Source organism: Tenrec ecaudatus, chromosome 14 (genome assembly GCF_050624435.1).
Source record: "Tenrec ecaudatus isolate mTenEca1 chromosome 14, mTenEca1.hap1, whole genome shotgun sequence".
NCBI classification, from domain to species: domain Eukaryota; kingdom Metazoa; phylum Chordata; class Mammalia; order Afrosoricida; family Tenrecidae; genus Tenrec; species Tenrec ecaudatus.
The window spans coordinates 105,236,644-105,262,330 of record NC_134543.1 but is presented as its reverse complement, the minus strand read 5'-3'; the positions used below and the strand labels follow the sequence as shown (position 1 = coordinate 105,262,330).

General features: G+C 43.1%; 2 protein-coding genes across 4 annotated transcripts in view; one reads left to right on the top strand and one right to left on the bottom strand.

Annotated features, from left to right (window-relative positions):
• Nucleotides 1–25,687, top strand: part of FRMD5 (FERM domain containing 5) — a 323,765-nt gene that overhangs the window by 212,583 nt on the left and 85,495 nt on the right. The window lies entirely within an intron of this gene.
• On the bottom strand, nucleotides 6,598–7,432 carry LOC142425516 (synaptojanin-2-binding protein). Its single transcript, XM_075530771.1, has one exon. It carries the CDS (start codon nucleotides 7,339–7,341, stop codon nucleotides 6,904–6,906), a length of 438 nt encoding a protein of 145 aa, XP_075386886.1. The 5' UTR covers nucleotides 7,342–7,432; the 3' UTR covers nucleotides 6,598–6,903.

Genomic DNA, 25,687 nt, shown 5'->3' with positions numbered 1-25,687 from the left:
GGTTCTCATCAGGTGAGAAATCAGACCAGTAACTGCCAACTCTTCTTGTCTGCTAGTCTATGCTCACAAGTACATTTAATTACTCCTTAGCCATAAAGAAGAACCTAGTGTAACGTATTTTATTTTGTCTCAAGGAACACGCCTTCATTAGGTCCTGCAGTGCGTTGATGCATTTGAAGGCTTTCTGACCGTGGAATGACAAAAGAGACTTGAGAGAGAGAGGGTTGGATGGTCTTCTATTTTTTTATTATAATAATTTCATTGACACATAATTTGCATAGCATGCACTTTAATACTAGGTCATATCATAAAGAGTTGCACAATCCGTTCCTGAACATTGTCTCCCTTTCTGCACCCATTGCTACCCATTCCCACTTCCCGCCAACCTCCCCACCCCACACTCCCAAATAGCCATTAATTCAGTTACTGTCTCCCTAGACATGGATTTCATACACTGGAAAATGTCCCCCAAACAACAATAACAATAAAATACACAAGAGAAAAACATCAATTGAAAAGAAACCAGGAAATATCAAAAAACAGCAAACTTAAAATGGGTCAAAATGGAGATAACATGATAAGATGCTAGATTTTTAACCTGTTGCTACAACAATCCGCTTTCCATTACACTCCGCACAATAGCAAAGTTATTCGCACCCGATCCGTGGCCAGAGGGAATTCACTGGAGGAACAGTCCATGTGGATTTGTCCTTCACTTATTTTTTTTATGTGAAATCACTTTAAAATGGGTCCAAAGGAAGATCAAATGGTAAGGTATTATATGTTAACCTCACTACATCTGTCATAATTGAGTTTACAAGGCTCTCTGTCTATTAGGCAGATTATTCCCGTCTCTCAACTCTGGTCAGAGGGGATACACTCGAGGTTTAAACCATGTAGAGATCCTGAAAATGAATTTCAGGTCTCCACTGTCATCCATAGCCCTCTGCAAACTGGGTATTCACAATTCAAACTCTGATATCATTCCCTCCTTCAGAATCAGATTTTATTATTTATAATCCTCGGATCACCCTGGCTGGTGAGCTTCTTCCATGTGGACACCTCACTTAGATGGCTGCTTGTTTGAAGACAAGTCTTTAAAACCCCTGATGCTATTCTTTCTGATAGCCAGGCATCATCTGCTTTCATCACCACGCTTTACTGCAGCCCCCGCTTGATCTCTTCTTGAGGGTAATCCCTGATGATGCCTCTTAATAACAAGATATTATTCAGACATACTCAATGCCTGTCATATCTTTGGAGACAAAGAACTATTCGAATGCTTTCCGCGGAAAAGTACTGTATTTAAAAGTGGTGTTTTAAAACCCAGGGACAAGGGAACAACAAGTGATCCAAATCAGTGGTGAGGAGGGTGTAGGAGGCCTGGTAGGGCATGATCAAGTGTAATGTAACTGAGAGGAATTACTGAAACCCAAATGAAGGCTGAGCATGATAGTAGAACAAGAGGACAGTAAAAGGAAATAGAAGAAATAGCTAGGAGGCCAAGGACATTTATAGAGGTCTAAATAAAGGCATGTACACTTGTAAATATATTTATATATGAGGATGGGGAAATAGATTTATGTGAATATATTTATAGGTTTAGTATTAAATAGCAGATGGACATTGGGCCTCCACTGAAGTACTCCCTCAATGCAAGAATATTTTGTTCTATGAAACTGGCATTCCATGATGCTCACCTTCCTGACATGATCGCTGAAGACAAAGCAGGTGCATAAGCAAATGTGTTGAAGAAAGCTGATGGTGCCCGGCTATCGAGAGATATAGTGTTTGGGATTTTAAAGGCTCAAAGGTAAACAAGCGGCCTTCTATCTGGGAAGCAACAAAGCCCACATGGAAAAAGCACACCAGCCTGTGTGGTCACAAGGTGTCGAAGGGATCAGGTATCAGGCAACAAAGAACAAAATATCATATCATTGTGAATGAGGGGGAGTGCAGAGTGGGGACCCAAAGCCCATCTGTAGGCAACTGGACCTCCTCTTAGAGAAGGGTGGCGGGGAGGAGACAAGCCACTCTGGGTGCAGGGTAGCAATGATGAAACATACAACTTTCCTCTAGTTCCTAAATGCTTCCAACCCCTCCCCCAACTATCATGATCCCAATTCTACCTTACAAATCTGGTTAGACCAGAGGATGTATACTGGTACAGATAGGAACTGGAAACACAGGGAATCCAGGATCAATGATCCCTTCAGGACCAGTGGTGTGAGTGGCGATACCGAGAGGGTGGAGGGAGGGTGGGGTGGAAAGGAGGAACCTATTACAGGGATCTACATGTGACCTGCTCCCTGGGGGATGGACAAAAGAAAAGTGGGTGAAGGGAGACATTGGACAGTGTAAGATATGACAAAATAATAATTTATAAATTATCAGGGGGAGCGGGGAGGTAGATGGTAAAATGAGGAGCTGATGCCAGGGGCTTAAGTGGAGAGCAAATGTTTTGAGAATGATGAGGGTAACGAATGTACAAATGTAGTTTACACAATTGATGTATCTGTGGATTGTGATAAGAGTTGTATGTGCCCCCGGTAAAGTGATCTTTAAATGGTGTTTTAAAAACAGGATATAAAATTGTATGTATACTATCATTTCAACCATGTTGTATAGGAAATGTTCCTGAACAAAAGACAGCAAAATACTAATAGAGACTCAATCTTTGAAGGATGGATTGTAGGTGATCTCCACCCTGAAAACTGTATTTTCTGTTTTTTAAGTGTTTCAGATTACCTTCTAGGAGGGAAAAAAATGTCCTCTTCTTTCTCTCTTCAAATGACACAGCTTTGCCTGTAATAATGAGCTAACGGGTCAGGGCAGGGCAGTAAGTTGCCTGTGGTATGTCTAGGTTGATATTCGAAGCACAGTAGCTTCCTAGAAACACACAGAAAGTCATATTTCTAAAGGCCCAGCTCTCATCCACCCACCCTGTCAGCAGCTTACTCACTACTGGGATTCACTCCTTTTACACTCTCGCTTCTTTTATCACATTACTGCACATGCTATCAAAACAGACCGAGTGTAATCAAGATCTTTTTGTTTTTTTTGGGGGGGGGCGGGTAGAAGACACCTTGTGTACTGAAGACATGCTCCTGGAAATGAGTTTCAGAAACAGACGGGGGGAAAGGGGCCATCCAGGAAGAGTGAATTTCCCCAGATTCCATGCAAGACAGAGCCGGGGAAGGCATGCGTTGGAAGCAAGCACTCTTTCTCAGAAGCCATGGCCTGTCTCCAGTCCAGTGAATGCTGGGAGAGGAATATTTTTGCAGGCAAAGAATGGGAGCCGCGAGGCCTTAGCAAGAGTAGGTTGTCACAAGTCCTGCCAGCACCTGGGCAGCAAGGATCAGGCTGGCAGCCTGGCCTGTCTAGTGGTGTCTCTGGGAACAGACATTTGTCTTTTTCTTTTTAAAAAAGCTCCACCTGGTGCTCATTTTAATTTTAGAACTCTCATGATCTAGTTCATCAATCTCATTACAATGTACTCATTGGAGAAAATTTAGTGCCCACTCCAATTTCCGCCTCTTTCCTTCTACCCTCCCTTTTGTGGTGAGCACTTTGTCAGGGGTAATTTGTGCCTCAGCCAGGCCTGACCTCGTGACTCTCGGCGCGTGCAGGAACCTGCTTTGGCACGATGCAGACAGCACACCTCCCCCATGAAAGGGCATGTTTTGATTGCTAGGATCCTGCCAGCACAGACGTTTGCCACACGTTCCCCCCACAGGTTCCCACTGAAAAAGGACCTTCCCTATCAGGAAGGGGCAGGGGGAAAATGGCAATAATTACAGCCAGTTGGCAAGATTCAGAATGACAGGCATGGTGAAGCAAGAGGATGCGTCTGTTAGGCAACAGAACAATGTTCCGTAGCGCCCAGAAAGCATATTTAAAATCTCTAAAGTTCTTACCTCCAGAAAAATCTCTGGATAGAAGCATAGTGTCATTTATCTCTTCTTACCCCAAAAAAGTTGGTAAAGCCGAGGGATGGTACAAAGGAGTAAGGCACCCAGTGAAGTGGGACGACCCGGTGGCTCCAACAATGGGCTCAAACCAAGCAACACTTGTGCGGCTGGCATGGGTCTGGGCAGGGTGTGTTCTGCTGTGTAGAGTTGCTATGAGTTGAAACGGACACACAGCACTAGCATAAACCATAACCAGTTGCCTTGGAATGAGTTCTAGTTCACGGTCACCGTGTGTGTGTGTGTGTGTGTGTGTGTGTGTGTGTGTGTGTGTGTGTGTTCCATACATTTTGCAGTGGCTGATTTTGGGGAAGTAGATCACCAGGCATTTTCCCTGAGGCACTTCTGGGGAGACTCAAACCACCAATCTTTTCATTAGCAGCCAAGTGCCTTTACCATTTATACCACACAGGGACACCTGTTCAGTGGCACAGGCCACCTGAACCCTCATCCCTGCCAGCGTGTCGATTCTGACTTGTAGTGACCCCATAGGACAGGGTAGAACCGCCGCTGTTGGTTTCTGAGACTGTCACTCTTTACGGGGGTAGAAAGCCGCGTCTTTCTCTTGCGGAATGGCTGGTGAGTTCACACTGCTGACCTTGTATCTGCAGCACAATTTGTAGCCCACTACACGACAGCCACAGATAGATCAATAGCACGTGTAGCTGTCGTGTGCCTTCCCGGTTTAGAAGAAGCCACCCTCATTGCCGTCAAGTCGATGCCCACTTATGGCAACACTGTAGGACAGGACAGAACTGCCCCTGTCAGTTTCTGACGCTGAACTGGTTATGGGAGCAAAAAGCGCCATCTCTTTCCTGCAGATTTTAGTTCATCTCTTTCCTGCAGATTTTAGTTATAGACAACATATAATACACTCAAGTTTCGCTCACAGTTATCAACTACGATTTTAAAGTATATATCCTTTGAAAGAAGACCTTTGTGTTCTAGTGTATGTGACAATTTTCAGGAGTCAAAAGAGTGTACTATTTATGTGAAGAAATTTCAGAAATGGTGAGCTCCTGGGAAAATAACCCTAACTCTTTGGTGGCGGATTGTATTCTAGAACCATGCGTGCAGTCTGGACGTAATACATATTCCATAAGCACCCATTGAATAACTGAATCTGCATGACTATGGAAGTGACATAAATATATCAAGGCAATTGAAGTGTCTCTTTGGGGAATTCTGGAATGATAAAACGAAATCCTTCCTCTAAATCTGTGTGTAGCACTCAGACATAATCAAATACTGTTCACCCACAGTCCTGTCTCACCCTTATAAACATAAAGCAGTGTCACCTGAGGGACAAATTCAGAATGCTTTTTTTTAAGTGCAGCATTTTGGTATGAAAGCAAAGATTTTTTTTGGTTGTTTATTTTTTTAATCATTTTTTAATCATTTTACATACAACCCTTATCACAATCCATACATATCCATTGTGTCAAGCACTTTTGTACATTTGTTGCCCGCATCATTCTCAAACATTTGCTTTCTACTTGAGCCCTTGGTATCAGCTCCTCATTTTTCCCCTCCCTCTCCGCTCCCCCTCCCCCATGAACCCTTGATAATTTATAAATTATTATTATTTTGTCTTATCTTACACCGTCCGACGTCTCCCTTCACCCACTTCTCCACAGTCCGTCCCCCAGGGAGGAGGTTATATGTAGATCCTTGTAAGCTGTTCCCCCTTTCTCCCTCACCTTCCCTCCACTCTCCCGGTATCACCACTCTCACCACTGGCCCTGAAGGGTTCATCTGTCCTGGATTCCCTGTGTCTTCTGTTCCCACCTGTACCAGTGTACATCCTCCTGCCCAGCCGGATTTGTAAGGTAGAATTGGGATCATGATAAGGGGAAGGGGGGAAGCATTCAACAACTAGAGGAAAGTTGTATTGTTCATCCTTGCTACACTGCACCCTGCCTGGCTCATCTCCTCCCCGTGGCCCTTCTGCAAGGGGGTCTCTAATTTCCCACACACGGGCCCTGGGTCCCCTCTCCGCACACCCCTCATTCACAAAGCTATGGGTTGCTTTCCTTTTCTTTTTCTGGTCTTTGATGTCTGACACCTGATCCCTTCCACACCTCGTGATCTCACAGGCTGCTGTACGTCTTCCATGTGGGCTTTGTTGTTTCTCAGTTAGATGACCCCTTGTTTATCTTGCAGCCTATAGGACCCCGGACTCTTTATCTTTTGATAGCTGGGCACCATCAGGAAAGCAACGATGTTTTTTTTTTTTTGAGTGGTTGCTTTGCTCTTAAATTTTGTAATTTTTTATGACTCAGATTAGGCGTCCTCTTTAAAGGCTCAATCTCATTATATGTGCTTTAAAATACCTCTTCAAATTCGTCAGTTAAGATTGTCCCTTAGGTAAGACACAGAAATGCAGGGTTGCCTTCTGGAATTCTCCCTGTGTTTATGTCTAAGTGTGTGTGTATAGGTATGTATGCATTTGAATTTTGCTTTGTTGTACAAATGTTCTTCTCATTGTTCTCTATTCAATATAGGCAACTCGGTACGTAGTTAGGAAGAGATTAAATGAAGGGCGCAAAAATGTTCCCTCAAAAAATCATAAATAAGAACATCCCATTTTCCTCTCAGCTTATACAGTTAGCCTTTAAAGCGTGTCAGCTAAAAAAGGGTATCACTCATGACAGGAAGACTGGGCCTTTCCCTCTTTGGGTGGTAGCTAAACTCTCAGCGATGGACTTAGTAATATAGATAGACAGATATTTCTAAACATGTCCTCTCTTCCGCTTTTCTTCAGAGAATACTACTCTCCCATTTGGCGTGTGAGGGTGAGAGTCTGTTTTGAGCAGCAGAGTTCTGTGTGCACAGCAGGCACGTGTTGACTGTGCAGACAGCAGGGAAGAGCGATGGCAGGGAGAGGGCGAGAGAATGTCTCCGCGCCGGGAGGCACTGGAGAAAAGCAGGCTTGTCAAAGTTGTTGTCGATATCTCACGAAGGTCCAGGCTGCAACCACAGTGAGGGCAAACACTGGCACCAAAATCATGGCTACGGGAATGCCACTTGACTCTCCTTCACTTTTGTGTCCTACAGGCCCATTCTGCACCTGTTCCCTGTGTTGTACCCTCAGAGACACAGTATAGCCTGCATTTCGAAAGAGGTCTACAACGTCTTGGTGCAGCAGGTTCTTTAAGTCTTGCCCATTCACCATGAGTATCTTATCACCTTCCTGGAGCCGACCATCCAGGGCCGCAGCCCCATTCTCTTTGATACAGCTGACGTATATGCCACTGTCGTTGGAGATATACTGCTGATCTGTCCCACCGACGATGTTGAAGCCCAGCCCTGAGGGTCCCCTGGTCAGACTGATCTCTTCCTCACAGGACCAATAACCTACTCTTCCGTTCATGTTGAGCGCTCCTCGGCCTTCCCAGCTGGCTCCGCCAAGCCTCGGGCCAGGTGAAGGGGACGCGCCTGCGGCCGCATGCGACACTTTCGGTTTCGCAGCCTCCCGACCATGCAACGATGTTTTTACTGTCCATTATTCACCTTAACTATTCTAATTGGAATTGATTCCTAGAAAACGTAAAAATAAATGGTTGTGACGTGGAAAAGACGCCTCTGCAATTATTGAAGTGCTTGCTCAGCAGAGGGATGTGTTTTCCCTTCAGGTACAAAGAGGACAAAACTGAAGGAAAACGCCTGTAGACTCGCCAGTGTAGCCGCCCTGCATATGCCACACACAGCCATGCGCCGTAGAATAACGCAGATAGACGCCAGGCCTTCTATGACAGCCATCCTGAGGAAGGCCGCAGCGCCTCGTGAGCAATAACCAGGCTGTCATCGCTCCAGCGTGGGAAAAGGAAACATACAGACTAGGAATCAGAAGAACAAAAGAAATGTATTGCATTTTTCATGTGCCAGATGTAGCTTTAAAAAACGACATTCCCAAGAAATTCTTCTGAAAGTGGGGGGTGGGGGGATTAATTGCTTGCTCCTCGCTTTCTCTGATCTTGGCGAGGAGAGTAGTGCTCTGTCGGGCGGCAAGCAGCCTCCTCAGTTTTCAGTGACAGCCAATGATAGGGACTATTCCATTGGTCAGGAATATAATTGACTTGAAGCTCTTAAAATATTATCCAGGCCTTAACTTAAAAAAAATGATTACATTATTTGGGAGATTGACTTCAAATAATTGATGTGAAGTGGGATTCCGATGAAATAAGATGTGTTGTGCATTCTTCATTGAAGCTGGCTGATGGGTACATGGCAAGTCATTATATTGTTCTCTCTATTATTCAGCATGCTTGAAAATTTTTCATGAAAATTTTTTAATGATATATTATAAAATGGAATTGAAATCCCTTATCTTCTGAGATTTGTGTGTGAGAGAGCAAATGAGTGGTATATTGAATCAGAAACCACTGTGTACAAGTGCCCGTCACAAAAATCTACTAACAATGTGGCCTTGAGTTAGCAACTGAAGGTCTGCAAACCTCAGTTCACACTCTGGAAATAGAAGCATCGCCGGTCTTATCTACTTCATTGGGTAGTATGACCCAAGCCAGGGTATTTTCAGTCACCTCACAGGCATGCAAAAGTTGTACATGAATAAGGAAGTCCCAAGAAGAACCAATGCCCTTGAACTAGGGGGTGTTGATGAAGACTCTCAGCTGTACCATGGACTGCATATGAATGGACACATCTGTCCTGGAAGCAGTACAGCCAGATGCTGAGGAGGGTGAGGCTCTGCCCCACTTCCTTTGGTCATGTTATCAAGAGGGACTAGTTCCTGGAGACGAACTGCATCTTGTTAAAGTGGAGGGTCATCAACACGGAGCAAGACACTCGGTGACGGACTGACACAGTGGTCGCAACAGTGGGTTCCAACGGAAGGATGATTGTGAAGATGGCCCATTCCACCTGCTTCTTTTTTGCTGTGAGTCAGAACCGACTCAATGGCACCTGCTAGCAATAAGGGCATTAGGAAGATACGTGAGTGAATGTTTTACTTACTTGGCTGTGGTTGAGACTCATACACAACAAAATATACATCCGTTCAGCAGTTTCTACGTGTACCATTCTCTATGTTGAGTCCACTCAAGTTGTGCGACCATTCTCTCGTCTTCTGAGTTGTTCCTCCCTAGATGAGTGGATGTGTCTGAGAGTGCTGTATGACCATCAAATGATCCAAGACTGTGAACATAGATGAGTTTTACTTGCACTATAAATCTATCCAACGTTGGTTTTGCTTTATTTCTCCCAAATTTACACTGAGTAAAACTGGTTCCAACCGAACCAAGTCTGTAGCTTTCTAAACCAGTAACATCAGAATGAAACAAAACGTGCCTTCCTCTTCCTTGCCCGGCTCCATGACTTCTTCTGCTGTCTTACAACTCTTATCCTGCCTGCCGGCTGACCCTGCTCTTTCGCTAGTCGTCTGCCAGAGAAATCCCTTAGAACACCACTTGGATCCCATGCTCAGAAAATATTTCTGAATCCCCATCACCCAACGGTCGCCTTAAACCATCCTCCGAACATCCGGTGTCCAACCTTTGGTCTCTGCCCTACTTTTCCACCTCCTCACAAGCACTCATGTTCCCCACCCTCTGATTCCAAGCAAGAGGTTTCTTCGGTGTTATTTTGTTGCCCATTTCTCCTATTGGAAGGTAGTACCCCTTTCCCTCTGTCCATTTCCCCCCGCATCCCTCAAGAATCAGCCTTAGTCTCTCATCTGCCAAGAAGTATTACTAACCACACCACCGCCGCCACCGCCCTTTCCAGTATTGTAAAATGTGTCCCTTTCCTTGGTTTTAAATATCTTTGATTTGACAATTAAGTACATATTCTTTTGAGTATTCGGCAGTTAACTGCCCTTCTCGTAAACTCATAGAAAACTAGCAGGATGGTTTGTAAATCTCTCGACTTGGTGGCCCAGGTGGGGTAGTGGGTTATGTGTTGGGCTGCTAACCACAAAGTCCGCAGTTGGAACCCATCAGTCGCTGTGAAGGAAAAAGACGAGGCTGCCTGCTCCCATCAATACAGTCTCCGAAACCCACAAGGGCAGTTCCCCTCCGCCCTACAGGGTCGCTGTGAGTCAGCATTGATATGATGGCGGTGATTTCTTAATGGTCCGAGGCTTTGCATGTAACCAACAGTTTTACTGATGTTTGTGAGAGCATGTAATCTAAACCGAGCTGACATTTCTGTGTATGTGATGGCCATATTAACACAACCCTAGTTTGAACTTCTTTTTAAACATGGATTATTAATAGGAGTTAATACATATATCATTCCATAGTTCAATCACATCAAGTCAGGTGTATGCCTTTGATCTTCTATACTCATCTCTTCAATGCATTCTGTTTAGTAATCAATTTCCTCCCATTCCTCAATTATGGACAGAGGGAGATCGCTGGAGACTTATGACCATTGTAGATCCTATAAATGTATCTTGGGCTCCCACTGTCACCCATAGCCTTCTGCAAACCGAATTCTCACAATTTAGTCTCTGATACGAATCCCTCCTTGAGTTTTGGATCCTATGATTTATAATCCTTCAGTCATTGATGATCATATGATTTATAATCCTTCAGTGACTGATGATGGCTGCTTCTTTCATGTGGATTTAGTTGACATCTCACTTAGATGGCTGCTTGTTTGTAGACAAACCTTTAAAACCCCAGATGCTACTTTATCTGATAGCCGAGCACCATGTAATTTCTTTGCCACATTCCGCTATAGCACCCGTATCTTCTGTGTTCCCTTCCTGAGGGCAAGTATCGAGCAGGGCCATGATTAAGAACTAATTGCTCTTAAATTGGAGATGGTATTTAGTTCGAGCCCCAAACCCATTCCTGGATCTATATTTTTGTTTGTTTGTTTTTATCTGCCTTTAGCTCCCATTCAAAACCTCCTTTTTAATTTATGGTAGAGAGTCTTACTAATCATCCCCCTGGGGCATAACGATCTTCCATTAATATTGTCTTTGATTAACCCTTGGTACTTATTTTTTTAAAGCCCTGTTGAGAGAGGGATATTGGGCCAATGCAGGCTAACTCCATGTCACGGTACCTGACTTATTCACTTGTATAGAATCAATCCTTTCCTGGCTGGATGCTAGTTACACAAACAATGGGGTTTAATTGTCAGGGAGATTTACCATAATATTCACTGGGAATGGCCATCACAGGTTTGCTAAAATAATACATATCTTAATATAGCATGCAGGGCATTGATGGAACAAGACCATGTTTGTCTGCCTACCAACAGCTCATCGATCTTGGTACATCTGTCTTCTGCTCCCTCAGACACCATATAATTTTTCTGATTTACAAATGTGCCTGAGGTAAAGTCCAGTTCACCCAATGGAGTTTCCGCATCAGATCTCACTGATAATGTGCACTTCTTTGGAACATAAAAATTACTTTAATTTTTAATCTCTTTACCTAGTTCCTTACCGAGTAACATAGTGGGAAAATTCAGCCTTCGATGCGACACGGACCAGGGATCAAGTCTTAAACAAGACATATTAGCATTATGAAATCCTGGCTGTATCCTTGACCTCTTTGTTCCCTAGTTTCCTTAGTCGTAATATGGAGATTCAGTGATAATCCTACGTGTGCACAGTTAGATACAATAGCTGAATAGTGCCTGGCACATGATCAATAAAAGACAAAGGCAGATGTCATTATCTTGATGGACAGGTTGTCAAATGGAAAGATCATAGTCCTATCACTTGGGAGTTAGGATGCAACAAATACAGGACAGAGTCAGTAAAGTCTATGCCGCTTCTCCAAAGCCAGCCTCTGTGCACTGCACTTGCTTGTGTATAGCGCAGCCCCTCGGGGCTATGAACTAGATACAACTGGACTCCCTAATCATGGATTAGGTCCCCAAGTCATTCTTCATTTTATTCTGTACGAGGAAGTTCCCGTCATGCTTCTTTGGCGGCTCCTCCCCAGCCCAGACCCAGCTTGGTCAAGGCCTCTTTCTTCGCTTGCTCGTGATTTGATAGCAGCGCGGACCCTCTGTTACAGAGCAACCTTTTATTGCGTTCTTTGGTGAAAGTTTACGCACAAGCTTGGTGCCCCTGAGATAGTTTCCACACCGATGGTTGGGTGGCATTAGGTACAGGAATCACAGGGGGCCCACCTTCTCTTCAACTGTGTGCTCCTTGTTTGCTTTCCAGGGCTCTAGTATCCCTGCTCTTTTACCTTCTCTGCTCTGGAATCATGGTTGCTCTTTTGGTCTCCCACTGATGGCTTTCATGTCGGGTACCAATCTGCCTTGATCTTACGTGCCCCTCTGCTATTTTGCTAACGGGTGATATCAGGGGACAGGCTCTGTTCTAGGTCTAACTAATGTCTGAGGGTGATTGGCCCAGGGTGGCCTCTATTCTCTACTGTTTCAGCTTAAAAATAATTTTAATAAATTATTTGATTGGGGGCTCTTATAACAATCCATAAATCGATTGTAGCAAGCACATTATCTGGCCCCTTTTGAAAAAGAATAATTTGCGTTCTCAATATTTTACTCCCTTGCTATCTGGGAGCAACTTTCATGATGAATTGTACTTAAAGCTACAGTCACGTTGGGTCTGCCAACTCTGTGTGTTCTGACCTGTGGGTTACAGAAATCATCGTCTTTCCATTTATCCAGTGACCTAAAGTTGCCTCTTCTAGCTAAGACCCAAAGCAATGGTATAGACTGACTTCAGTCACAAAGCACAATGTCGCCAGTACTCAAGAACATAAAACTAGTCAGAAAGTGAGGTCACAAGAGAAGTATCATCCTCTGGAGTAGCCCTGTATGTAGTAACTCTCTCCACTGAGGGAAGACATGAATGTAGGCTGACTTACACATGAGAACAGAGAGTGACAGCACTCCCTCAATGCAACAACACTTTGTTCTATTAACCTGGATTCCGTGAAGCTCACCTTCCCGACACGATTGTTGAAGACAAAGCGGGTGCATAAGCAAATGTGGTGGAGAAAGCTGATGGTGCCTGACTATCAAAAGATATAGCATCTGGGGTTTTAAAGGCTTGAGATAAAAAAAGCAGCCATCTAGCTGAGAAACACCAAAGCCCACATGTAGAAGCATATCAGCCTGTGTGATCATGGGGTGTCCATGGGATCAGGTATCAGATATCAAAGAACAAAAAATCATATCATTGTGAATGAGGGGGAGTGTGGAGTGGAGACCCAAAGCCCATCTGTAGACAACTGGACATCCCCTTACAGAAGGGTCGCGGGGAGGAGATGAGCCAGTCAGGGTGAAGTGTAGCACTGATGAAGCATACAACTTTCCTCTGGTTCTTTCCTCTAGTTCTTTAATGCTTCCTCCCACCCAACCCCCACCCCCACTATCATGATCCCAATTCTACTTTACAAATCCGGCTAGACCAGAGGATGTACACTGAGATAAACCCCTCAGGGACAATAATGAGAGTAACGATACCAGGAGGGTAAGGGAAAGGTGGGAGGAGAGAGGGGAAACCGATCACAATGATCTACATATAACCCCCTCCCTGGGGGACAGACAACAGAAAAGTGGGTGAAGGGGATATAGGTCAGTGTAAGACATGAAAAAATAATTTATAAATTATCAAGGGTTCACGAGGGAGGGAGGGAGGGCAGGGGGGAGAGGGGAAAAATGAGCTGAAAGCAAGGGCTCAAGTAGAAAGAAAATGTTTTGAAAATAATGATGGCAACAAATGTGCTTGACACAATGATGTGTGTATGGATTGTGATAAGAGTTGTACGAGCCCCCAATAAAATGATTTTTTAAAAGAATAGACAGTGAAAGATACTGAAATATAGTATACCAAAAACAAAAATCTTCGAGGTCAGGAATCTTTCATTCTGGTGAAATTTTTCAAGATTTAATATTATATTGTTTTGCTCTTGAAAAAGAAAGGGAGAGATAGATATATAGATCTATAATCAGGATCATAGCCACAAAAGCACTAGTTTTCAAAGACTGGATGAGAAAACAGAATCGTGGGACAACCATGCTATTATTTATGAGGACTTTTCCCTGTGGATCTGACTAGGATGTGGATACTGGTTTTGAGTCAGCTCCCTTGCATTTAACCTCCTTGAAATTAGTCTCACTTAATCTACAGTGAGAACATAAACTACATGCACAAATGCTTTTAAAATCAAAGTTCTACATAAGCTACATTTCAAAACACAAGATAAGGCTTGTCTACTTTCGCAGCTCAAAAATTCTAAATTCCTATTTATTTCTTCACTGTTTCTTTTTTCTCTCTCACTGTTTCTTATTGTTAAACTATTTCTTCTTTATCTGTTATTGTTTGTTTGCAAAACAGACCAAAGAACTCTTAGTTCCCATCATGTAGCTCTCACTGAAAAAACAAAAGCATCTGAGGAAATTCAATATGCCTCTAAATAACTTTTTCTCTCAGTGGTACCAAGCGATGCCCTGCCAACTGGAACCCAGTAAAAGGCAAGAGAAATGTTGAGTAACTACTGTGGGTATTTGCAAGTCTTTTAACACGCAGAGAGTGTCCAGAAAACATCTCAAGGTGTCAGGAATCTCAGCACAGAAAATGGCTCAGCCAGTGGTGTCCTCTTGGAATCGGAAAGGCAGCCCTCTGCTCAGAGGATGAGGGTGTACTAGCTCTGGCTGGATGGCTTGGTGATCAGTTCATCTAGCGACATAAAGTAGCTCCTGGTTCAGGCTGGCCCAGGTCTCTTGACGGCATCTTCCCGCCATGCTTTTCCCGCCTTCTACTCTATTTGCAAAGTTGTCCATGTCAACTCGCAAAATCAATCATAATTATTTTCAGGCACTTCATGTCCACTTTGCTCCCAAACGCTACCTCCGTTCCAACTGACTTCTTTGTGACTACCAGGATTGGATTTGGTTTATTTTAAAAGCCAACCAAATGTTAAGCCTTAAACTCTTGCGTTTCCCAAACCTAAGCGGTTCTTTATTTGGTCCATGATGACTGTTTGAGTCGGGTTAAATTTATCATGCTGACAGTGCTCACGTTGTACTTGTCATTAATTGTGACTCATCAAAGAATGTTTTGCTGTTGAGCCTTTGGCTAACAGATGGCTCTGTTTGGCGGAATTGAGGCGGTGAGCTATGAGGTCCAAGGAGAGAGACTCCTTACGTAATTAGTCACTGAAGGTTGTTTTGAATTTGCAAGCAGCCACAGTAGTCTGTCGTGGGGGATTAGGCTTTGGATTGGCCTCTTTTTTTCTACTCAATTCAGAAAGGATGGCAAAGTTGACGTCAGCGCTGCTGGAGTTGGAATGACACAAATTCCTACAAGAGCCCACGAAGTGGCACAGGGGCTATTTATGTTTCTACCGAGCCATTCGGCCTGCTAACTGCGGTCACAGAGACCACCACACGAGGGGAGAAAGGCTTGTAGGTAATAGGACCAGGAAAAACTCACCAAGTGTAGAACATAAAGCAAAAAGCCCAGTTTGTTTCCCTCAGAGGCAAGCAACATTGAGGCTCGCAGCCCGAGTAACCACTACACAGTTAGGGCTCCTTTAAGCAGCCTGGTGGATGAATTAATCATCAATAAACTCCTCAAAACAGGAAATCCTCTGTCTTCGAGTCAATTGTGACTCATAGCAACGCTGTCTAATGTTTCTGAGATTACAGATCTTTATAGGGACAGACAGCTTCACTTTACTCTTTGAGTGGCTAGTGCGGTGGTGAGCAGTGTGATGCCTAACCCACAACGCCACTAGAGCCCCCTTAGCAATCAATATGCGGCTACTTTAAAAGGTTTTGTCAGCATCAAAGTAGTAATGCTTTCACTGTGCATCATTGGAGCACTACTTCATTTGGGGCTGCCTGGCTTAAAAGCACTGAGAACTCTGAGAGGGCAATAAGAACAGAGGGGCGAGAGGTAAGAATTTAAGGTTAAGGCCCTATTCACTGTTTTCTAGCCACCTAAGTAGGAAATAATCGATTTTTTTCTCATAAATGACACATAACCTACTTAGTTTCCACACTTGTAAAAAACAGAATGTTTGTTTAATTTCTCAGATTTTGGGGGGGGAACAGTACCTTGCAAATTACAAAATCTATGCAGATCAGTGTTTTAAAGGTATGATGAGAGGAAAATTTTTACTCCCCCCAGAAAAGACTGATCTAACTGCCTATACAGATAGCTAAATAATAAATGAGGGATAGCTGATGGATAATTCATCATTTTCTTTTTTTTCCTGATTTTATTTTTTAATCATTTTATTGGGGACTCATACAACTCTTATCACAGTCCATACATACATCAATTGTGTCAAGCACATTTGTACATTTGTTTCCCTCATCATTCTCAAAACATTTGCTCTCCACTTAAGCACTTGGAATCAGCTCTTCCTTTTTTCCCTCTTCCTCCCTAATTCATCATTTTCACAGACAACAGAATTAAAGTAAAGGGGATTGGCAGTAGGATCAATGTTGCAGATGGAAAAACTAAAATTTCTAAATATCATAATAAATATATTTTAAAATATCCAGCTAGTAATGGACATTAGTAATCTCTTCTTCACTTGTTCCTCTTCTGAAAATTATAGACTCATCATTTCCACTTTTTTCCATTTATCTCTCTCTCCCCTCTCTCTCTCTCTCTCTCTCACATACACACACACACACACACACACACACACAGTAGGAAATGGCCAGTAGCATCTCGAACTAATAGAATGATCTGAAATTTATTTTGTTTGATGCTTGGCGTGTTGCGTTGTGGAAGATAAGAAACACTAATATAGCCAATTACATATTAACATATGACCTAGAAGCAAGCTCATGGGCTGAATGACTTTCTGAAATTGCTTCATCCCATTTACTTTCCTTAGTTGAGAAGATGCTTCTAAGTAACTGTGATTTTTAAAAACACAGTTGGAGCAGAAAATACGTCATTTCACATCATGTGTATTTTAATTGCTATGATTTTCTTTTTCTTCTTTCTTTACGCTTCCCCACAAAATAGCTGAGTTTTAAAGAGCTAAATGGAAAGGAAAATTCTGATTTCTCTTCTGACAAGCTGACTGCATAAGAGCTAATTTAGTCCCTTCAATGCTTGAAGGGACCTCGGGGAGGGGGAGGAGGAGGGGATGGGTCTGGATTAAACATCAAAAATAGAAGAATAAATTCTAAGATTAAATCCCTTGAGATACTTGATATTTGAAGCAATTGAATAAAGGTTTACGGATCTATGAGAGAAAATATCTTACCCTGTCTAGATAGTATTGTATCAATTAAGAATAAACAGGACTAGAGAAAAACAAGCATTGGGTTGGAAATGAATTGGCGCTTAGTAGGATGGAATAATATTCAAATTATTAGCTAAATGGTGAGCACTTGGCCTCCCTTCGCCTTATCTGAGATATGTGCAGCTTTCAGTGATTTTTTTAACAACCCTTGTTTGTAGGTACTGGTTCTAGTTACATTGGAATTTCCAACCTTGCAGGTAGGAGCCAAGCACTTAAACCACTTGGGATCCTGATGCGTAGGGAACTTACCATCAAAATGCCTGAATTCCTTATAGATCCCCAACTATCTATCTGAAACTCTTGAGAATGTTTTGGTTAGCTCACACAGCCCAAAGACTCAAGAAAATGGTCGTTGAAGGACTAACTTTATTCTGAGAGTAGAGACAGAAGGACAGCCCACTGAGGGGTGGGGAGGGGTCATGGAAGTAGGCCATGTAGAAGAAGAATGTTTTGCCTTTACTGAAGGCTGATATAGTTCTCCTAGAGAGTAATTTCTGTGAAATGTAATAGGAAACTGTGTGCTTAGCAGAAGCCAGCCACATTCGCTCAGATGGCTTCTCTTCTACACAACCTTGCAGAATTCGTGGTTCAATAATTTCTTCAGAGTACCAAAAAAGGTGGAGAGTGCACAAAATATTTTGATAAAACTAACGCTATTTCTTGATGAAAACTCTAAAGAAGATTAAAATAGAATGGAAATTGCTCCATATGATTCGGGGCAAATATGAAAAGCTGACAGCAAACATGACACCTAATGGAGAAAGACGGAGGGTTTTCCCTTTTAACTCAGGAACAAGACAGGATGCCCACTCTTACCACTTCTTTGCAATATCATATTCCAAATCCTAGCCTGAGCAATAGGACAAGAAAGAGAAAGGAAAGACGCCTAGATTGAGAAAGAAGAACAATGGTCCCTTTACATGGATAGTAGGCTCTTATACATAGAAAATCTCAAGAGAGTCGGGGAATTTAGCAAACATTAGCAAAGTTGCATGGTACAAGGTGAACAAACAAATATCAATTCGTTATCTATGCACCAACAAAGAGAAATCAGAAAGGGAAATTAGGGAAACACTTTCATTTACAATAGCAACTAAGAAAATACTTAGGAATAAATCTAACCAGGGACATAAAGTACTTGCACGATAAAATCTAGAAAGCACTGCTGAAGGAGATTAAAGAAGACTTCACTAAATGGAAAGATATTCCAGGTTTGTGGATTGGAAGACTTAATGTTGTTAAGATATTGATATTACACAAAGTAATGTATAGATTCAATGCAATTCCAATAGCCTTCTTTAAAGAAATGCAAAAATCATTCCTTGATTGTTTTTGGAATGACAAGAGGCCTTGAACAAAGAAGGCAATATTGAAAGCAAGAAAAAATAGGAGCACTCATACTTCCTAATTTTAAAACAATAATCAAAACAGCCTAGCACTGCTATATCAATAGATATATTGAGCATTGGAATAAAATTGAGATTCCAAAAATAAACTCACACATCTATGATCAGCTGTTTTTTTACAATTGTGCTAAATTCACTCAATGGGGCAAGAAGAATTTCTTCAGTAAATAGTGCTGGGGAAATTGAATTTCCACATGTAGAAAAATGAAGCAAGCCCCAAAACAAATTCAAAATAGGTTCAGGGCACAAAACACAAGACCAAGTTAGTTAGATGAAAACTAAAACCATAACATTCTTAGAAGAACAAGTAGCTGGTAGTGCAATCAGGCCTAGCTTCCAACGATGGATTATGTAGTAAATACACGAATAGCAAAAGACTAAATAAATAAATAAATGGGACCTCATAAAAATGTAAAACTTTTGTTCATCAAAAAACTTTTCCCAATGCATAAGCAAATGTGGCGAAGAAAGCGGATGGTGCCCGGCTATCAAAAGAGATAGTGTCTGGGGTCCTAAAGGCTTGAAGGTGAACAAGCGGCCATCTAGCTCAGAAGCAAAAAAAGCCCACATGGAAGAAGCACACCAGCCAGTGCGATCACGAGGTGCCCAAGGGACCAGGTATAAGGCATCATGTAAAAAAAAAAAGAATATATGTATGTGTATATATGTATATGTATATATATACCATATTGAATGAAGGGGGAAGTACAGAGTGGAGACCCAAGGCCCAAGTGTCGGCCAATGGAGATCCCCTCATAGAGGGGTTTAGGAGAGGAGATGGGTCAGTCAGGGTGTGAGGTAGTACCAATGAAGAACACAGCTTTCCCCCAGATCCTGGATGCTTCCTCCCACTAACTACCATGATCCGAATTCTACCTTGCAGGGCTGGATAGGGCAGAGGCTGTACACTGGTACATATGAGGGTTGGAGGCACAGGGAATCCAGGGTGGATGATACCTTCAGGACCAAGGGTGTGAGGGGCGATGCTGGGAGAGTGGAGGGTGTGTGGGTTGGAAAGGGGGAACTGATTACAAGGATCCACATGTGACCTCCTCCCTGGGAGAGGGATGGCAGAGAAGGGGGGGAAGGGAGACTCTGGATAGGGCAAGATATGAGAAAATAATGATGTATAAATTACCAAGGGCACATGAGGGAGGGGGGAGCGGGGAGGGAGGGGAAAAAAAAGAGGACCTGATGCAAAGGGCTTAAGTGGAGAGCAAATGCTTTGAGAATGATTGGGGCGGGGAATGTATGGATGTGCTTTATACAATTGATGTATGTATATGTATGGATTGTGATAAGAGTTGTATGAGCCCCTAATAAAATGTTAAAAAAAAAAACTTTTCCCAAAATGTGAAAAGACAAGTGACCAAGTAGGAGAATATCTGCAGAGACCATATATCCAACAAGAAGCTAGTAACCAAAACATACAACATAAAGGCAAAAGGACAACCTGATCATAAAATGGGCAAAAGACTTGAATAGACAGTTTAGCCAAGAGGATATTCAATGGCCCACCAACCACATGATGTGATGCTCAGCATCATTAGTCGTCAAATAAACAAGAACTCACTGCCCTCAAGTCGGTTCGAACTCACAATAACCATGTAGGACAGAGTAGACTACTCCCCGGGGATTTTAAGACCGTCAGTCTTTGTAGGAACAGACAGCCCTGCCTTTCTCCCGCTGAATGGCTGGTGGATTTAAACGCCAACTTTGCAGTGAGCAGCCCAATGCTTAACCTGCTGCACCATCAGAGACGGTGAAGGGGGAGGCTCGCCAGTATTAAAAATGTCTTGTTGATAAAGGATAAGGTTGCACAGGTGATGGCTGGAATTGTTACCAATGACAAAAAGAGAAAAAAGGCAACAGTAGCAGCTGAGACAGCTTTAAAAAACCTTACAGAATTTAGTTTCATGGTCTGTAGCCTTAGGTTCATGATTTCATGGGTCATCTTAGGTCATTGGTCTAAAAGTACTTAGTGCTTCAGTTCTACCTCCTAGTTCATCATGTAGAGCCTGTCATCTTAAAAGTCTGCAAGCAGCCACACAAGGCACGGCCATTGGTTTTTATTTGCCTGGAACAATAGAGGGAAATAGAGCATCAGGAAGAGAGGAGAGCATGGGTGTGTTGGTAATTGTCTCCCTGAACTACTGCTTCCTTTACTGTGAGACCAGAACTGGATGGTGTCCGGCATTTAACACTGGACATTCTGATCAAAGATTCGACCGTAGAATTCTGATCAAAACAGGGGCATTGCAGAACAGAATTGCAAATGCTTATGGACTCCAGACTTCCTGTAGTCATAAAGTTTGGATGAATCCTAAAAATACTGCTCTGAGATCACCTTAAACGTCAAGCAAAAATCCTCCCGCACCTCACCTCACCTCAATACCATCAAGTCAATGGAGACCCTAGAGCAGGGGTCCTCAAACTGTGGCCTGCGGGCCACATGTGGGGGACATTTATCCAGTCCAACGGGTGTTTTTGCCCCATTTGTTTTATGGTTTTTTTTAACTTCAAATTAAGATATGTGCAGTGTGCATAGGAATTTGCTCATAGTTTTTTGTTTGTTTGTTTTTTAACTGTAGTCCAGCCCTCCAATGGGTCTGAATGACAGTGGAACTGGCCCGCTGTTTAAAAAGTTTGAGGACCTCTGTCCTAGAGGGAGAGAGGAGATCTGTGCCTGTGAGTTTCCAAAACCGTCATGCTGCAGGAATAGAAAGCCTCATCTTTCTCCCATGAAGCAGCTGGTGGTTTCAAACTGCTGACCTTGTGATTAGCAGCCCAACAGGTAACCACAATGTCACCAGGGCCCCTTGTCTTCTTAAAACAGGACAATAGTTTTAGCTTAATTAGTTTTAAAAATGGAAAAGCCTGCCTTGCACATTATCCTCTCTTAAGAATTATCTGGGATCAAACTGGCAAGAGCAACCGGAAAGATTCCATAGGAACCTTAGTGGGCAGTGAATTTATGTTAAAGTGGGGAGAACAATTCCATAAAGGAGACTGAAAATGGCTGCACAATTTTAACAATGCAATCATTGTTACTAAACGGTACGTGTAGAAACTGCTGAATTGGTGTATATATTGAGCTAGAATACTTAAAAAAATACATCCACCCATACATACAAATCAAACTTTCCAGTCTTCTCTGTAGCGACTACATGAGATCAACAAGCATCTCCTCTTCATGACTGTGGATCTCCACTGTGGTTCTGCTCCTGGTCCAATGCTAAGTATTTCTGGTTTGAGATGATGACCTTATTTTAAGCCTGGGAGAACAGTTGACTTGCCCTTGGTCTAATGCTACTGAGCAGCTGCCGAAGCCTGTTTCATATCCGCGGGAGAAGACTCTCCCTGGAGAGGGGACACATCACTGTGCGTGTCCCTTTCAATATGCCTCTTTGGGTACCATGTCAGGAACTTACTTTCCAAGGCAGGGATTCAGGGGAGGCAGTTCTGTGCTTGGCCCTCTGATCACACCTGTGTGCGCAGAAGCGTGAATGTGTTTTAAAGAGTTGGCAGTTTAAGAAAACTCCTTGTTATTTAATTGGCAGCATTCACAGTGCACCTAAAGCTAAGGGCAGGTTTCCGATGTTTGGAACTTGTGGGCTTTGTTTTTGTTTGTAAGCACAATGTACCAAAGGCAAATAAATAACTCGCGGGTCCAATAAAATGTCATTCTTTCTTTTGCGTTTGGAAATCAAAAGTTGCATCATTTGGAAAAGGAGCTACCAGTGCAACTTCCGTTTTCGGATTGTTTAGCATGTTATTCAGCATTTGAGAGGTAACTCAGGAAAGGCAGGTTAGATCAATGAGTGCCAGGAGCTTCTCTAAGCACTTCATATGCATTTCCTTCATGCATGATCTGCATGATATGAACGAGGAAACTAAGACTTATGTTGAATAACTTGCCCAATACCATACAGCTAGTAGGCATTGGATCCAAGATTCTCTCTGCTCTTAACGTCTGTATTTTATAGTACGGCGTCTACCAACCTACCTACCCGTATAGACACAGCACCTTTGAGCTCACTGTCTTTGTAGATTCCCGCTTGTTTCAGACTACCCCCATTGCCCTTGGTCTGATTTGCTCAACATCTATAATCCTAACTATTAGTTTTTCTCCTTTAAAGACATTTCCTAAACGAGATGATTAGGCATACCCTGCTTCACCTGGGAAATGGTCTTCCCATAATTCACAGAGTGTCTTAAATGATAACCTTCCTAAATATTTCGTACAATATTTTCTTAGACCTACAATGTGCCCACGTCCCTTTGCACTAATTCACTAACCTCTTGTTTTCATTTAGTCACAATTTCAGAATTACAGCATTTGGGAATCAGAAGGAACCTCAGCAATCGGCCTTCCTTACCGAGGGCCCGTCAGTTTGTGCTCTCCTTGCACCACATGCCTCAGAGAGCAAGGCTTAGTGACCTCCATCAAAGTGAATACTCACAGGCTGCCTGGGAGACTACTGAGGGAGGACTGTAGGAGGAGGAGCCTCAACGAGACAAGGGTTAAGCGCTCCACTAGGAACCAAAAGATTGGCGGTGTGAACCCACCAGCTGCTCTGGGGAAGCAAAGACCTGGTAATTTGCCCTGCAAAGATTGCAGCCTGGAAAACCCTGTGGGACAGTTCTATTCTACGCCCCCCCCTCCGCCCCCCTGGAGTCCCTGGGAATCAAAATCTACTCGATAGCATGCAACTGTGAGAGGACCCCACATTAAAATTTGGGGGGAAATAATCCTAGTTGTAACCAGTTTTTACAGAGCCCTCATTAAGGTCAAGGCTTTACTGCCAAGCCTTGAAACCCATAAGCAGCAGATGGGACACTGTCCCTTCCATTAAGGAACATGATATGAAAAAAAAAAAAACTGGGGCAATGAGACTTCTGCACAAATGTCTGGGAAACATGAATTTGGGCATTTAAAGGTAGGAAATACCATATCTAATTGGAGTCAGGGAAGATTTCTTGGAGAAAGATAAATTTTATTGTGGGCTTTGCTTGATGGTGGTAAATAAGATCAAGGGAAGAGTCTGATTCCTGCTGAATAAGACTATTTCACTAAGTCAAGAGAAGATGCATGTGGCAAGTGCCCAGCTCTGTAGAAAGAGATGCTACAGTAATACTATGAAATGCCATGATTGTTGTTCAGATATGACAAGTTAGGTTAAGCCAACCCCCTTCCCCACCTACATACTTGGGGATTGCATCCAAAAAAACAACCCATTTACAAGTGTTGAGGCATTCTTATGCCTGCCCTTTAATATTACTGGTCTTACTTTGGCCCCCAAGAAGTCCTTGGGTGGTGTAAATGAGTAAGCACTCAACTACTGATCAAAAAGCTGGAGGTTCAAGTCCAGCCAGTGGTGACTCAGGAGAAAGACTTGACAACCTACTTCTCAAAGGTCACAAATCCCTATGGAGCAGAGCTTTACTCTGCAGCAGATGGATTTGCCATGAGTTGGAGTCAACTTGATAGTGATTGGGTTTCTTCTGACTCCCAAATTCTTCCTTCTCATTCTGCCTCTGTCCTTGGGGTGGAGAAGCACATAGGACAACTATAATTGTAATATTTGAGTTATTGTCTCATGTTGCTTATCTCCTGGGAAAGCTATGGACAGAGGAGTCTTTGACCTAAAAGAATTCCCATCCCTCCATTCAAGTACTCCCTCAATGCAAGAACACTTTGTTCTATTAAACTGGCATCCCATGATGCTCACCTTTTCAACATGATTGCTGAAGACAAATGGGTATATAAGCAAATATGGTGAAGAAAGCTGATGGTGCCCAGCTATCAAAAGAGACAATGTCTGGGGTCTTAAAGGCTTGAAGGTAAACACGTGGCCATCTAGCTCAGAAGCAACAAAGCCCACATGGAAGAAGCACATCAGCCTGTGTGATCACAAAGTGTTGAAGGGATCAGGTATTAGGCAGCATAGAACAAAAAATCAAATCATTGTGAGTGAGGGGAGTGCAGATTGGGGACCCAAGACCCATCTGTGGTCAACTAGACATCCCCTTAGAGAAGGGTGGCGGGGAGGAGACGAGCCAGTCAGGGTGCCAGGGTAGCTACAATGAAACATCCAACTTTCCTCTAGTTCCTAAGTGCTTCCTCTCCCCACCCCACTCCCCACTATCATGATCCCAATTCTGCCTTACAAATCTGGCTAGACCAGAGGATGTACACTGGTACAGATAGGAATCCAGGACAGACGATCCCTTCAGGACCAGGGCTGAGTGTGGCGATATGGGAGCGTGGAAGGAGGGTGGGGTAGAAAGGGGGAACTGATTACAAGGATCTACATATAATCTCCTCCCTAGGGGACAGACAACAGAAAAGTGGGTGAAGGGAGACGTCAGACAATGTAAGATAGGACAAAATAATAATTTATAAATTATCAAGGGTTCATGAGGGAGAGGGAGCAGCGAGGGAGGAGGGGGGAAATGCAGAGCTGATACCAAGGCCTAAGTGGAGAGCAAATGTTTTGAGAATGATGAGGGCAACGAATGTACAAATGTGCTTTACACGATTGATGCATGTATGGATTGTGATACGAGTTGTATGATCCCCCAATAAAATTATTTTAAAAAGAAGAAGAATGCCCATCCTGTGTGGCTCCATGCCAGTCTCCAGAGCAGGAGAAATTAGACGTGCTTAAGCTGTCGACTCTCTGAACTGAGCACTGATAGTCTTGGCCAAGTAGCTTTCTTCCCAAAATGTGTGTAGTGCTGCACTGTCGAATTTCCTCCATAAAGCTCATTCCACCCAGATAGCACAGAGGATTTTCATAGTCTGGGTCCTGGAGTAAGGATTCAGAAACCTGGGGACTATTTCCAACCATGCCATCTTCTTTAGGCAAGTCACTTAATATCTACTCATTATACGTCCCTCGTTTGTAAAACACTAAGAATAGCCATTCTACTGATGCCCTTGGATTTTGTGTCTGAGGCTATAAAATCACATCATAACTCAGAACACCCTTGAAGGGTTAAAAATGTGTTGGGTGTTATTATTAGGAGAGTCTACTATTAACACACCTAAGTGCAAATAATGAAAGGTACAATGTGC